Here is a 15,826-nt window from a genome sequence, read left to right as displayed (position 1 = left end):
CAATATAGGTGGCTCTTATTCTCCTGTCATCAACTAGGAGGTGATCAAGAAATGATTCCAGCTGGGTGTGGTGCCCCACGCCTTTAATCCCAGCACTTGGGAGGCTAAGGTAGGAGTATTGCTGTAAGTTCAAGGCCAGCCTGAGACTTAATGGTGAATTCCAAGTCAACCAGGGATACAGCAAGACTCTACCTTGAACCCTGCCCTACCACCCCAAAAAAGAAATGATCCCTTTCCTGGAAAGGTTGCATTCAGTAACAAACCTTAGTAAGATATGTGGACTAGATACAGTGAGGAAGGTAAAGTTAGAAATCTCTGAATTTAAGTCTCGAGAGATGGCTAAGTGGTTACTGCCTGCAAGCCTAACGATCCTGGTTCAGTTCCCCAGTACCCACGTAAAGTCAGATGCACAAGGTGGTGCATGCATCTGGAGTTCATTTGCAGTGGGTGGAGGCCCTGACACACCCATTATCTCTTTGTCTCAAATAAATTAAAAAACCGGGCTAGAGAGATGGCTAAGTGGTTAAGGCGCCTGCCTGCAAAACCTAACAACCTGGGTTCAATTCCCCAGTACTCACATAAAATCAGATGTACAACGTGGCACACGCATCTGGAGGTTGTTTGCATTGCTGTGCTCATTCTTTCTCATGATAAACAAATAATTAAAGTTTTTAAAATAAAAAAAAAGAATACTTGGCCTAGGGGGTTGGAGAGATGGCTCAGTGGATAAGGTGATTGTCTACAAAGCCTAACAACCTGGGTTTGATTTTTCCAGGACCCACATAAGCCAGATGCATAAAGGGGCACATGCATCTCAAGTTTGTTTGTAGTGGCTAGAGGCCCTGGTGTACCCTATCTCTCTCTGCTTGCAAATAAATAAATATTTTTTTCTGTTTTGTTTTTTAAGGTAGGGTCTCACTTGAGCCCAGGCTTACCTGGAATTCACTACGTAGGCTCAGGGTGGCCTCAAACTCATAGTGATCCTCCTACCTCTGCCTCCCGAGTGCTGATATTAAGAGGCATGCGCTACCACACCAGGCTAAAAAAATTTTTTTTTAAAGAAATTTCTTTGGTTTCTATTCCCCTAGGTCTCACATGGATGATGTGGATCAGATGGATGTCACACACATACAGTGTGATACTCATTACTGGAGAGGAACACTGGGCTCATGGACTCTACTATAGAAAACAGCATACGAGAAGATATTACTTCAATTTTACCCTGAGAAGTGGCCTGGATAAACAGTGGTTAGGACGTGTATTATTGGCATATATGGCAAGATGTGTAAGAGTGCAAGAGCCTTGTGGAAATGAGACTCCCAAAAGACTTGCCCTTGTCCTGTGAAAACATCAGTGTTCTCAAGTTCCATACTAACAACTAACACTTAAAAAGAATAAATAGGCTGATTAGGCAATTCTCCTGAAATAAGAAAATTTGCTCTTGTAACCCAGTATTGTAAAAAATCTGCACTTCAGTATTTTTCAACCACATATCCCAGTCTTTTTTTGAAAAAAATCTTCACTCCAGGGTTGTTCAACCACAAGGTATGATATTATTTTTCTTAAGAATGTATAATTCCCTTTCAAAATAATAGGTATCTTCAACTGTCCTTTGATGACTTAATTTCCTTTTTTTCTTAGATATTCTCCTGAAAGAAAGCACAGTATAGTTATAATTATGATTCCAGTCGCTCTGTCACTAAAGTGCCATGTGCTGGGCATGAACTAAATACTATAGTCTCAAGGATGATGGATAGTTACAACACAGTCCTACACTCATGGGACTCTCTGCCTAATAGGTGAAATAGAAATAAGCAAATTTCTATTATATTTCATAGTGATAAACATCACAGCAGACATATTTGAGCTGTTTGGGAGAGGGAGCAGTTCTCCATGCAGACAGTGAAGACACACAGCTGGCAAAGGAAACAGGTGGGAGAGGCCTCGGGAACAACAGAGCCTGCTGCCTCCTCCTACTATGGGCAAGTTATGACCTAGATTCAAAACTGATTACAGTTTGAAATACAATTCTTGGTATAACACCTGACACATGGGTGGATTCAGTTTATTCAAGCTGTGATTATTATTAAATAGCTCTTCAAGCCAGGCATGGTGGTACACACCTTTAATCCCAGCACTTGGGAGGCAGAGGTAGAAGAATCACTGTTGAGTTTGAGGCCACCCTGAGACTCCACAGTGAATTCCAGGTCAGCCTGGGCTACAGCAAGACTACCTTGAAGAACCACAAAATAAATAAAATGAGCTGGGCGTGGTGGCGCATGCCTTTAATTCCAGCACTCAGGAGGCAGAGGTAGGAGAATTGCCATGAGTTTGAGACCACCCTGAGACTACATAGTGAATTCTGGGTCATCCGGGGCTAGAGCAAAATCCTACCTTCCTATCTTGATAAACCAAAAAAAAGAAAAAAAAAAAGGGCTGGGCATGGTAGTGTACACCTTTAATCCCAGCACTGGGGAGGCAGAGGTAGGATGATCACCATGATTTCAAGGCTACCCTGAGACTACAGTAAATTCAAGGTCAGCCTGAGCTATGGTGAGACCCTACCTCGAAAAACAAAACAAAACAAAAAATGAAATAAAAAAGGGCTGGAAAGATGCCTCAGCAGATAAGGCACTTGCCTGCAAAGCCTAAGGACCAGAGTTCAATTCCCCAGTACCCACATAAAGCCAGACACACAAGGTGGCTCATGTGTTTGGAATTCATTTGCCATGGCTATAAGCCCCAAATTCCTTATTCTCTCTCTGCCTCTTTGTCTCTCAAATAAATCAATAAATAAAGGTGGGCCAGGCATGGTGGCACACGTCTTAATCCCAACACTTGGGAGGTTGAGGTAGAAGGATTATCATTAGTATATGGCTACCCTGAGATTACAGAGTGAATTCTAGGTCAGCCTGGGCTAGTGGAAAACCCTACCTCGAAAAAAAAAAAAAAAAAAAGTGGTCAGGCTGGCCTTTGGCCACCAAACACACACACATGTGCATATATATCCTTCTTTGTCCCTAGCTGGTTTGAGTTGGGTTTCAGACCTCGTTGACAGGTGAACTCACCGAGCTTCTCTGTGGCTTCTACGCAGACACTGGGATACATTCCTGCAGTATAAGTGGCCACCAGAAGATACAGATGGGTCTTCACAACAACCACACCAGTGTTCTCCTGGATAAAGAATAAAACAGAACACCCTGGCTTTACTCATAACCACAAGACCAGCAGTTTCTCCAGTTTCTCTACAGCCACTTTTTTTTTTTTTTTAAGTTTGGCCAGGCCTGGTGGCACACGCCTTTATTATTATTTTTATTTATTTGAGAGCGACAGAGAGAGAGAGAGAAAGAGGCAGAGAGCAAGAGAGAATGGGCACGCCAGGGCTTCCAGCCACTGCAAATGAACTCCAGATGCGTGCGCCCCCTTGTGCATCTGGCTAACGTGGGTCCTGGGGAATCGAGCCTCGAACCAGGGTCCTTAGGCTTCATAGGCAAGCGCTTAACCGCTAAGCCAACTCTCCAGCCCGCTACATCCACTTTAAAAAAAAAAACTTCTGACTTTGTGTTCACAGATTTGTTTTTGAATATTCTACTCCTTTCTATGTCTTCTTTTGTTTTGTTTTGCAAGGTAGGGTTTCCTCTGGCCCAGGCTGAACTGGAATTCCCATGTAGTCTCCCAGTGGCTTTGAACTCATGGCAATCCTCCTACCTCTGCTTCCTGAGTGCTGGGTTTAAAGGCATGTGGCACTACACCTGGCTAAATTTGTCTCTCCCTCTCTTTTTTCTTTCTTTCCTTCCTTCCTTTGCAAGAAGAGACAGAGAGAATGTATGCACCAAGGCCTCCAGTCTCTGCAAAAGGACTCCAGATGCATGTACCACTTTGTGCATCCGGCTTTACATGGGTACTGGGGAATCAAACCCAGGTATTAGGCTTTGCAGGCAAGTGCCTTAACTGCTGATAAATCTCCCCAATCCAAACTTTTCTGAAAAGACTTCAGTTCTTTTTATATAAACAGCATATATTTTATGCACATTTAAACATCTTAGAGTTGGACAGCTCTGGGTGGGAATCTGAGCACCTCCACTTCAGCTACATGACTAGCCTCAGTTTCCAGAATTCTGGGATTAAAGTTGTGCACCTCCATGCACAGCTCTTCTCTTTTTCTTTCTTTCTTCTTTTGGGGTCTTATTTTTTTTTTTTTTGAGATAGGGTCTTACTGTAGCCCAAGATAACCTGGAATTCACTATGTAGTCTCAGGCTGGCCTTAAACTCATGGCGATCCTACTAACTCTGCTTTCCAAATTCTGGGATTAAAGGCATATGCCACCACGCCCAGCCTTCTTTCTTAACTTTTTTTTATTATGAATATAGTTTGTTTGGACATGTGTTAATACCATCATTTCCCCTTTCCCTGTCCCCATTCTGTTGAGGGCCTTCCTCAGTGGGGTTGCTAGTATTCCCCAGGGGTTGTGAGTTGTGACAGCAAGTCAATCATGGCGGGGGGTTGGGGGGAGGCAATGCCTCGGTATGCCATCCCTACCTGTGGCTCTTTCTGTCTTTCCTCTCCTCATTCTGCAAGATTCCCTGAGCCATGGTGGGTATGTTTTAACACTACTTCAGTATCTTTTTTTTTGCAGGGGAGGGTAGGGTCTCACTTTAGCATAGACTATCATGTTTATATATATATTTTTGTTTGTTTGTTTGTTTTGTTTTGTTTTATGATTTTTTGAGGTAGGGTCTCACTCTAGCCCAGGCTGACCTGGAATTCACTATGAGTCTCAGGGTGGCCTCGAACTCATGGCAATCCTCCTACTTCTGCCTCCCAAGTGCTGGGATTAAAGGCGTGTGCCACCACGCCCGGCTATGTTTTTTTATTTTTAAGTTATTTTTTCAAGTATGGGTAGATATGTATGTCCAGGTGTATGAGAGTGAGCACACATGTGGAGGGAGGTCCTCACCTACCACCTTGTTCACCACTATGGCTGATCGGTAAGCTTCTAGGAAATTCTCCTGTCCCTGCCTCCCATCTGAACACAGCATGCTAGGATTACAGAAAAGTACCATGGCTTTCAGCTTTCACATGGGGTCTGGAGATCCAAACTCAGGTACTCAGCCCTGAGCAGCAAGTACTTTATCCACTGAGTCAACTCCCCAGCCCAGCAGCATATTGTTTTTATGTTTAATGTGTTTCTTGATTCTCTATTACCCATGAGGAATTCAGAAGGTGAATTTCTTATTTATTGGATGCTTTGCATACAATTGGCAGAGATAGGAGGATATCCGTGAGTTCAAGGCTACCTTGAGATTGCATAGTGAAATCCAGGTCAACTTGGGCTAGAGTGAGACCTACCTGGAAAAAAAACAAAACAAAGCTGGGTGTGGTGGCACACACCTTTAATTCCAGCATGGGAGGCAGAGGTAGGAGGATTGCCATGAGTTCGAGGCCACCCTGAGACTACAAAGTGAATTCCAGGTCAGCCTGATTAAAGGGAGATCCTACCTTGGAAAGCCAAAATAAATAAATAAAATAAAATAACCAAAACAACAACAACAAAACACCTCAAATGATATACTGGGACTCCCTAATCAGAAATTTCAAAATCCAAAATACTTCAAAGTACAAAAAACTTTAACCACCAAAAGTGAAAAATTTCCCATGTTCCAACCTCATGTGATAGGTCATAGTAAAAATGCAGACACACTAAAAATATTAAGATCACCTTCAATCTATGATGTGTGTATGATATAAAAATTAATTCCATGATCACATGAGTCCTATATCTGAAATATCTTATTGTGCATATGCAAATACTCCAAAATAAAAAAGAAATCCTGGGGCTGAAGAGATGGCTTAGTGGTTAAGGTGATTGCTGGCAAAGCCAAAGGACCCAGGTTTGATTCCCCAGCACCCATGTTAGCCAGATGCACAAGGTGACATATGCATCTGGAGTTCCTTTGCAGTGGCTAGAGGCCCTGGCATGCCCATTTTCCATCTCTCTCTCAAATAAATAAAGATTAAAAAATAATATATATATTTCTAAATCCTGGCTTTGAGAGGGTTCAGTGGTTAACGGCTTGCTTGCAAAGCCTAACACCATGGGTTCAATTCCCCAGTACCCATGTAAAGCCAGATGCACAAAGTGGCACATGCATCTGGAGTTTGTTTGCAGCAGTAAGAGGCCCTGGTGCACCTCTCCCTCCTTGCAAATAACTAACTAAATAAAAATAAAAAATTCTAAAACCGCAACACATTCCCAAGCATTTCTGCATCATTGTTAGTTTTTTGAGGTAGGGTCTCACTCTAGCTCAGGCTGACCTGGAATTCACTATGTAGTCTCAGGGTGGCCTCAAACTCATGGTGATCTTCCTACCTCTGCCTCCCTGGTGCTGGGATTAAAGGCGTGTGCCGCCACGCCTGGCTAGGTTTTTATTTTTATTTATTTGTAAATATTTTATTTTTATTTATTTATCTGAGAGAGAGAGAGACAGACAGACAGACAGAAATAGGCAGGTAGACAGCGAGAATGGGTGTGCCAGGGCCTCTAGCCACTGCAAACAAACTCCAGACGCGTGTGCCCCCTTGTGTATCTGGCTAACGTGGGTCCTGGGGAATTGAGCCTCAAACCGGGGTCCTTAGGATTCACAGGCAAGCGCTTAATCACTAAGCCATCTCTCCAGCCCTACTTATTTATTTTTAATTGAGGTAGGGTCTCAGTCTACTCCCTTCTTGTTTCCCCCTTTCAGTGCCAGGGATCAAACCCAAGGCCCCGAGCAGACTAAGCAAGTACTCTACTACTAAGCTTCACTTCAAGACCTTCCCAGAGTGCTTTCAGACATGTCTCTGTCTTGATGACTCAGGGAAGTAATGAGAGGATCAGGAGGGGCAAAACATCCAGGAGTTAAATTCTTGAGGTTTTTACAAGATGTCTTCAATTCTTGAATACTCACATTCTTAGCATAAAGAGAATAGTCATCTGCCCGGACACATTTGTAATCCTTTTCTCTAAAATATAATCCTTCTCTTCGGGTTTGCAAAGGGTTTTTGGCAAATCCATTCACAAGTGTTCGAACATCACTTGGCATTACCTACAGAGGTTAAAAAGATCAGAAGTCTGCTAGCTCTGGCCAATGGCCAAACAAATTTGGTTCACTACCTGTTCTTTTAATAGCCTGAAAGCTAAGATGGTTTTCACATTAAAAAAACATTCATTTACTTATTTGTGAGAGGAGAAAAAAGAGGGAGAAAATGAGCACACCAGGACCTCTTGCCACTGCAAATAACTCCACGTGCATGTGCCACTTTGTGTGTTAGGCTTTTCTTGGGTTCTGGGTAATCAAACTCAGGTCCAAAGGCTTTGCAAGCAAGCACCTTTGACTGCTGACACATTTTTCCAGCCCCTATTCTTTTTTCAAGGTAGGGCTTTGCTGTAGCCCAGGCTAACCTGGAATTCACTATGTAGTCTCAGGGTAGCCTTGAACTCTCGGCGATTCTCTTATCTCTGTCTCCCGAGTGCTGAATTAAAGGCATATGCCACGAAGCCTGGCTCTAATTATTATTATTTTTTTTGAGGGGGGCTGGAGAGATGACTTAGCACTTAAGGTGCTTGCTTGCGAAGCCTAAAGACCCAGGTTTGATTCCACAGGCCCCATGTAAGCCAGATGCACAAGGTGCCACATGCATCTGGAGCTTGTTTGCAGTGGCTGAAGGCACTGGCATGCCCAATCTCTCTCTCTCTCAAATAAATAAATGTTAAAAAAATTTTTAAAATTTATTTTCAAGAGCAAGAAGGGGGTTAGAAAGAGAAAAAAAGTGAGAGTATGGGCATGCCAGGGTTTCTTGCCATTGCAAATGAACTTCAGACACATATACCACTTTGTGCATCTGGCTGGGTACTGGGGATTCAGACCTGGGCCATCAGACTTTATAAGCAAGACACACACACACACACACACACACACACACACATACATATATAATTTTTTTGAGTTAGTCTTGCTCTAGCTGAGGCTGACGTGGAATTCAGTCTTCAGGTGGCCTTGAACTGACAGCAATCCTCCTATTTGTGCCCACAAGTGCTGGAATTAAAGACGTGTGTCACCATGCCTGGCTTGCTCTGCATTTTTTGTCTTTGTGTGTGTTCATGTATAAAATGCAAGCATACGTGTGCCACACAGCATGTGTAGAGGTCAGAAGATGACCCATGTCAGTCCTTGCTTTCCACCTTTTGCTGTAGGTAGGAACTCTTGTTGTTCACCATTGCTGAGTACACCAGACTGGCTGGCCTGCAGCCCTCCAGGATTCTTCCATCTGTACCTTTTATTTTACTGGAGGAGGGCTGGGATTACAGATGCTTCCTACTGTGTACAGCTTTAGGTGGGCTTTTGTAGTCTTTTCTGATTTTTTAAAATTTTATTTATCTATTTTATTTATTTATTTGAGACAGAGAGATTAGATAGATAGATTAGATAGACAGACAGACAGATAGATAGATAGGTAGAGAGAATGGGCACACCAGCTACTGCAAACGAACTCCAGATGCATGTGCCACCATGTGCATCTGGCTTACATGGGATCTTGAGAATTGAATCCAGGTCCTTAGGCTTTGCAGCCATATGCCTTAACCACTAAGCCATCTCTCTAGCCCTACTTGTTTGTTTTTTTAATATTTTTTATTTTTTAAAAAATTAAAGCTTGGTATGAGCTGGGTATGGTGACAGACACTTTTAAATCCCAGTACTCAGGAGGCAAAGGTAGGAGGATTGCCATGAGTTCAAGGCCACCCTAAGACTACATAGTGAATTCCAGGTCAGCCTGAGCTAGAGTAAGACATTACCCTGAAAAACCAAAACAATAAAAAACTTATTTACAAGGAGAGAGAGTAAAGTCATGCTAGGGCCTCCGGCCACTGCCATTTTGTGCCTCTGGCTGGGTACTAGGGATTTGAACCTGGGCTGCCAGGTTTTATAAGCAAGCACCTTTAACACGGAGCCTTCTCTCCTGCCTCCAGTAAATTTTTAACAAATATTTTGTTTATTTATTTGAGAGAAAGAGGCAGATAGATAGAGAGAATGAGTGCACCAGGGCCTCTAGCCACTACAAATGAACTGCAGACATATGCACCACTTTATGCATCTGGCTTATGTGGGTACTAGGAAATCAAACTTGGATCCTTTAGGTTATGCAAGCAAGTGCCTTAACTGCTAAACCATCTCTCTGCCCGCCCACCCACCCCACAATAAATAGTTTTAAAAGTTTTCAATATCCTTTGCAATCAGTGAAATCCAAATTGAAACTAGAGATTTCATCTCTCCCCAGTCAAAATGGCTGTCATCAAGAAAACAAACTGACAACAAATGCAGGTGAGAATATAGTAAAGGGGGAACCTTTCCTTATATTGCTCATGGAAATGCAAACTATTGCAGTCAGGGAAGTCAGTGTGGATGCTCCTGAAAATACTGTCTCAACTATACTTCTCATGGATATATATCCAAAGGACTTTAAGACAACATATCACAGAGATACTAGCGCATCCATGTTTATTGTTGCACTATTCACATTAGTTAGGAAATGGAACCAGCCTAGATGTCATCAACAGATGAATAAAGAAAAAAAAATATATGTACGATGTATGTATGATGTAACCCATTACTTTGTATACTAACCCAAAGAATTAAAACACAGGGACCCAAGTTCAATTCCCCAGGACCCAGGTAAGCCAGGTGCACTAGGTGGCACACCATCTGGAGTTCTTTGCAGGGGCTGGAGGCCCTGGCACACCCATTCTCCCTGTCTCTGCCTCTTTCTCTCAAATAAATAAACAACAACAAAAATTTTTACATTAAAATACATGTCTTTTTTCTTACACTAAATCCTGGTGATGCAACACACAGGCTGCGCTCTTGGAGTTTGATGAGAGCTGCACCGTCCACATGCTTAGTTCCTAGGAGGGTATCTAACAGTAAGTTCTGCAAGTGGCTCATGTTTCCTCAGCTTTGTAACGGGAACTGAAAATTGAGCTATCCACACATGAAAATACAAATGTGTCTGGCACTCAGTTTTCTATCAACATGTGTACTTTAAAGTGATGAAGAGTGAAAATGGTGGTCTTATCATACAGTGTCCATCAATGTGCAAAGAGAAAATAGAATCATAGAAATCACAGTTCACCCAGTGGTTTATAAACCTGAATGCGGAAAGTCACAGCCTCAAAAATCTCTCGTTATGTAGTGATTTGCAATAGAATTATCTGGGGATTTAATAACAAAGCAACAAGCCAAGCTAGTGTTTGCACATGCCTATAATGCCAGGTACTCCAGAGGCTGAGGATTACAAATTCAAGGGCTACTTGAGCAATTTAGTGAGATCCAGTCTTAAGATATAAATGAATCTCAGTCTAAAAAAATAAGTATCTGAGCTCAATCCCCAGGACTGCAAAAATGAATAAGTAAATAAATAAAAACGGAGTAAAGTAATAACAAAAGAAAGCAACAGGCGATCCAAAAAAACTCTAAACCAGCCAAGGAGAAGCAACCATGAGACAAAACAGATAATCGTCTTTTTCCTCCCCCTTGACCGGCATCCGCAAAGTCCATGGTCACCGGGCAGCAACCGCACGCAGTGAGAACACCTTCACGGCACGGCAGTCAGTGTTTCCGCCCACGTTCCGCCATCCCAGGCGGCTTTAGGGCCCACAGCCGCTTGTCCCCGGCAGGGGCGTCTTCCTCCGTGGCCCTGGGCGATCAGACAGGGCAAGGCTCAGGAGACGCACGTTGGGCACGCTGGGCACGCAGGGCTGGAGGCGGCCAACGCTCACCGAGGGGCGGGCGTTCCGCGCACCCGACGCGGTCGGCCGCGGTCCGATTGGCTGTGACAGCTGCCTGTCACGGGGATCCGCCTCCTGGTTCGCGGATCCCGTCGTCCTCCGCGGTCGAGAGGCGCGCGGGACCGTGTCCCGGAGACGCTGGAGCGTTTGCCATGTTACGAAGCGACGCGGCTCGGGCCGAGGCCGAGAGCCGCAGGCCCTGCCCGCCCCCGCGAGAGTGCGCAGCGCCGTCCTCGCGGGCGTAGGTGTTGTAGCGCAGACTCCCCAGGCAGCTTCTCCAGTGCAGGCCCGGGAGGGCGGCGGGCGCCGCTCGGCTGGAGCCCCACACCCTGCAGCCTGCATGGGCGCTCTGACAGTCACGGCCGCCCCACTCCCACCGGGCCACAAAGTTATTAAACTGCTGGGAAAGGGGCTCCTAAAACCTAGGCTGGCCAGCTGCCACCCAGGCTTGAAGGGCATCGCTAGAGTTTGAGGGCTTGAATCAGCCCTGCTACATGGAGCCCCTGGCTTCAAGAAAAAAGTTTGCGGGAAAGGGAAAGGGGTTGACTGGCATGTTTTCCAGACTCATTTCAAGGTCCCGAGTATTGCTTAAATAGAAGAGGAAATGATTGTGAATTCTAATTACTAAATAAGCTAATTTTTAGTTTTTCTAGGGGCTCTGTTTCTGTGACCACAATGAAAAATAGTGATGATCCGGTAACTGGTACACTTCCCAAGCTCAAGAGCTCAAAAGAATGGTTGGAACCCAAGTCACTTTCTTTTATGGAGGTAGAGTTGTATCAGGGTGTGTTGAGGTCCTTGGGTAGCTGCAGTGAAAAGTAACGTGCTAAATAGTTACCTTTTATTTTCTGTTTTACTCTTTATTACCTTTGCCCTAGTAACTGTATTTCTAGATTTTTTTTTTTTTTTGCTTTCTAGATTCTTAAGGGAGAATCAGAGGTCATTAATTTTATAATATAACAAAGCTTCCCTTTTCTTGAAACTGCACTACTTAAATTGTAATGCCATGTGGTAATGTCTTCTCTCCCTCTCTCTCTTTTTTTTGGGGGGGGGTTTCGAGGTGTAGCTCAGGCTGACCTGGAATTCACTATGTAGTCTTAGAGTGGCCTTGAACTCACTGTGATCGTCCTACCTTTGCCTCCCAAGTGCTGGGATTAAAGGTATGCGCCACCATGCCCAGCTGTAATGTCTTTTTTCTAAACAGCTTTGTTAAGATGTAATTGATGCACAATAAATGTGTCTATTTGAAGTATATAATTTGAATACCACAAATCAATGAATATATCAGAATTCCCAAAGTTTCTTCATCATGACCTTTTGTAATCAACCCCCTAATTTTCTGTAACAACTGCTTTGCTTTCTAGCACTATATTTTAGTTTCTGTTTAAAATTTTTATGCAAATGGAAATTTACAAGCATACCTCTTTTAATCTGACTTTTTTCACTTATATTTTGCAGTCCATCCATACTGTTGTACGTATTGATACTTCATTGCTTTTCCTTAGGCAAATCTTTCATTGTATAGGTGTATACAAATTTGCCTATCAATGGATATTTGGGATATCTACAGTTTAAGGCTATTGCAAAGCTTTTTTTAATTAATTAATTAATTAATTAATTAATTTGAGAGCGACAGACACAGAGAGAAAGACAGATAGAGGGAGAGAGAGAGAATGGGCGCGCCAGGGCCTCCAGCCTCTGCAAATGAACTCCAGACGCATGCGCCCCCTTGTGCATCTGGCTAACGTGGGACTTGGGGAACCAAGCCTCGAACCCCGGGTCCTTAGGCTTCACAGGCAAGCACTTAACCGCTAAGCCATATCTCCAGTCCTATTGCAAAGCTTTTATACATACATTCATGTCATTGTATGGACATGTATTTTATTTTTCTTGGGGCAGATATCTACTTGTAGTATAACTAAGGCATATGTTAAGTGAAATTAAATTTCTTTTCACTTTTTTGGGGGAGGGGTGAGAGAGAGAATGGGCATGCCAGGTCTTGTAGCTGCTGTGAACGAACTGCATACGCATACGCCCCCTTGTGGCACATGTTTCACATTGCACACTTGGTCTACTGGCTACATAAGACCTGAGTTCTTAGACTTTGCAGGCAAGCATCTTAACCACTGACCCATCTCATTAGCCCTTACCTTATTTTTTTATATATATATTTTTAAATCTATTTATTTGCAGGAAGATAGAGAATGGATGTGCCAGGGCCTCCTGCCACTGTAAACAAACTCCAGACACAAAGGCTGCCCCGTGTCTCTGCGTTTACATGGGTACTGGGGAATCAGACCAGGGCCGTCAGGTTTTGCAAGCAAGTGCCTGTAACTGCTGAGCCATCTCTCCAGTGCTGAAATTAAATTTTTTCTTTTGGAGATAGCGTTTCACTGTAGTCCAGGCTGACATGGAATTTACTCTAGTCTCAGGGTGGCCTTGAACTCATGGCAATCCTCCTACTTCTGCTTCCAAGTGCTGGGATTAAAAGTGTGCCACTATAAGGCCGGGCGTGGTGGCGCACGACTTTAATCCCAGCACTCAAGAGGCAGAGGTAGGAGGATCGCCATGAGTTCAAGGCCACCCTGAGACTACATAGTTAATTCCAGGTCAGCCTGGGCTAGAGTAAGACACTTCCTCGAAAAAGCAAAATAAAATTAATTTCAGCCAGTGTGGTGGCACACTTTTATTTATTTATTTATTCATTTTGGTTTTTCTTTTTTTTTTTTAAGGTAATGTCTTTTATTTATTTATTTGTTTGAGAGTGACAGACACAGAGAAAAAGACAGATAGAGGGAGAGATAGAGAATGGGTGCGCCAGGGCTTCCAGCCTCTGCAAACGAACTCCAGACACGTGTGCCCCCTTGTGCATCTGGCTAACGTGGGACCTGGGGAACCGAGCCTCGAACCGGGGTCCTTAGGCTTCATAGGCAAGCGCTTAACCGCTAAGCCATCTCTCCAGCCCTCATTTTGGTTTTTCGAGGAAGGGTCTCACTCTAGTCCAGGCTGACCTGGAATTCATTATGGAGTCTAAGGGTGGCCTTGAACTCATGGTGATCCTCCTACCTCTGCCTCCCGAGTGCTGGGATTAAAGGTGTGTGCCACCACGCCTGGCTCCTGAAATTAAATTTTTATGAAGCTACTAAACTGCTTTACAAAGTCTTTATTTTACTTTCTCACCACCAGTGTTACAATTGTTTCATGTTCTAGACAACATTTGGTATAGTCTTTAAATTTTTGTATATAATCTTTTTTCAAAAATATCTATAGCTGGGTGTGGTGGCACACGCCTTTAATCCCAGCACTTGGGAGGCAGAGTTAGGAGGATCACTGTGAGTTTGAGGCCACCCTGAGACTACATAGTGAATTCCAGGTCAGCCTGGGCTAGAGTGAAACTCTACCTTGAAAAACCAAAAAAAAAAAAAAAAACCTTCTCAAAAATACTATTTATGCCGGGCATGGTGGCACATGCCTTTAGTCCCAGCACTCGGGAGGCAGAGGTAGGAGGATCGCCAAGAGTTCAAGGCCACCCTGAGACTCCATAGTGAATTCCAGGTTAGCCTGGGCTAGAATGAGACCCTACCTCAAAAAACCAAAAAAAAACAAACAAACAAAAAAAAAAAACAACTATTAGGTAGGCATGGTGGCGCACACCTTTAATCCCAGCACTTGGGAGGCAGAGGTAGGATCGCCGTGAGTTTGAGGCCACCCTGAGACTACATAGTGAATTCCAGGTCAGCCTGGGCTAGAGTGAAACCCTACCTTGGAAAAAAATGTTTATATTATTTATTTATTTGCAAGCAGAGAGAGACAAACAGAGAAAATGGGTGTGCCAGGGCCTCTAGCCACTGCATATGAACGCTAGATGCATGTGCCATTTCGTGTATCTGGCTTTACATGTGTACTCGGGAATTGAACTCATGTCGTTAGGTGTTACAGGCAAGGACCTTAACGAATGAGCCATTCCTCTAGCCCTATTAGCATACTTTAAAAATATTTATTTATTTGAGAGGAAGAGAGAGAGAGAGATAATGGCAATACCAGGGCCTCCAGCCACTGCAAATGAACTCCAGACACATGTACCATCTTGTGCATCTGGCTTTATTTGGGTACTGGGGAATTGAATCTAGTTCCTTTGGCTTTCCTGGCAAGTGCCTTAACTGCTAAGCCATCTCTTTTAGCATATTTTTAATGTTCCAAAATTATTTCCTCCTGCCCTCCCTTCTTTCTTCTCTCTCTCCCTCCCCGCCATAGGACCTCACTGTGTTACTGTGTTGCCCTTAAACTTGCTAACCATAAACTATTTTGCGTGTGTGATAGGGTCTTACTTTAGCTCAGGCTGACCTGGAATTCACTGTGTAGTCTCAGGCTGGTTTTGAAGTCACAGTGATCCTCCTACCTCTCCCTCAAGTGTTGGGATTAAAGGCATGAACCACCATGCCTACCAGAGAGATTTGGGGTAGGTGTAGGAGAGGGGGAGAGTGGGGACTAGGGGGGAGATGGAGAGAAAATGGGTGTGCCACAGTTTCCAGCTACTGTAAACAAAACTCCAGATGCATGTGCTATTTTGTGCATCTGGTTTGACGTGGGAACTTGGGAAATGGATTCTGGGCTGTCAGGCTTTGTAAGCAAGCACCTTTAACCAATGAGCCATCTTTTCACCCCCTGTTATTTATTTATTTAAGACAGGGGATGGATGGGTACGCCAGGGCCTCTAACCACTGCAAACAAACTCCAGATACATGTGCCATTTTGTGCATCTGGCTTATGTGGGACCTGGAGAATCCAACCTGGGTCCTTAGGTTTCTCAGTCATGCATTTTAACTGCTAAGCCATCTCTCCAGCCCCCCTCCGTTGTTTGTTTTTCAAGGTAGGGTCTCACTGTAGCCCAGGCTGACCTGGAATGCACTATGTATTCTCACATGGCCTGAAACTCACAGTGATCTTCCTACCTCTACCTTCCAAGTGCTGGAATTAAAGGGGTGAACGACCACACCAGGCTT

General features: G+C 43.9%; 2 protein-coding genes across 2 annotated transcripts in view; one reads left to right on the top strand and one right to left on the bottom strand.

Moving 5' to 3' along the window:
- Positions 1-1,120: 1,120 nt before the first annotated feature.
- Positions 1,121-10,719, bottom strand: Pfn4 (profilin family member 4). The gene is made up of 4 exons (XM_045149169.1): positions 9,865-10,719; positions 6,949-7,086; positions 3,069-3,174; positions 1,121-1,179 (listed from the first exon to the last, which is right to left on the bottom strand). The coding sequence occupies exons 1-4, from the start codon at positions 9,979-9,981 to the stop codon at positions 1,121-1,123; spliced, it is 420 nt and encodes a 139-aa protein (XP_045005104.1). The 5' UTR covers positions 9,982-10,719.
- Positions 10,720-11,495: 776 nt separating this feature from the next.
- Positions 11,496-15,826, top strand: part of Fam228b (family with sequence similarity 228 member B) — a 74,772-nt gene continuing 70,441 nt past the window's right edge. Inside the window, exon 1 of the mRNA XM_012949949.2 lies at positions 11,496-11,591. Within this exon, the coding sequence (XP_012805403.2) occupies positions 11,499-11,591 (93 nt within the window). The 5' untranslated portion in view covers positions 11,496-11,498. The remainder of the gene's footprint in view (positions 11,592-15,826) is intronic.

Source organism: Jaculus jaculus, chromosome 5 (genome assembly GCF_020740685.1).
Source record: "Jaculus jaculus isolate mJacJac1 chromosome 5, mJacJac1.mat.Y.cur, whole genome shotgun sequence".
In the NCBI taxonomy this organism is placed as follows: domain Eukaryota; kingdom Metazoa; phylum Chordata; class Mammalia; order Rodentia; family Dipodidae; genus Jaculus; species Jaculus jaculus.
This window is presented reverse-complemented; position numbering and strand designations above follow the sequence as displayed.

Excerpts from the sequence above, each read along its gene's own strand:
- Pfn4 (XM_045149169.1), bottom strand. The coding sequence starts at position 9,981 with ATGAGCCACTTGCAGAACTTACTGTTAGATACCCTCCTAGGAACTAAG. Across the intron at positions 7,087-9,864 it reads TTGCATCACCAGGATTTAGT|GTAATGCCAAGTGATGTTCG; the intron begins GTAAGAAAAAAG and ends TAACCTCTGTAG. Across the intron at positions 3,175-6,948 it reads ATTCTCTTTATGCTAAGAAT|GAGAACACTGGTGTGGTTGT; the intron begins GTGAGTATTCAA and ends TTCTTTATCCAG.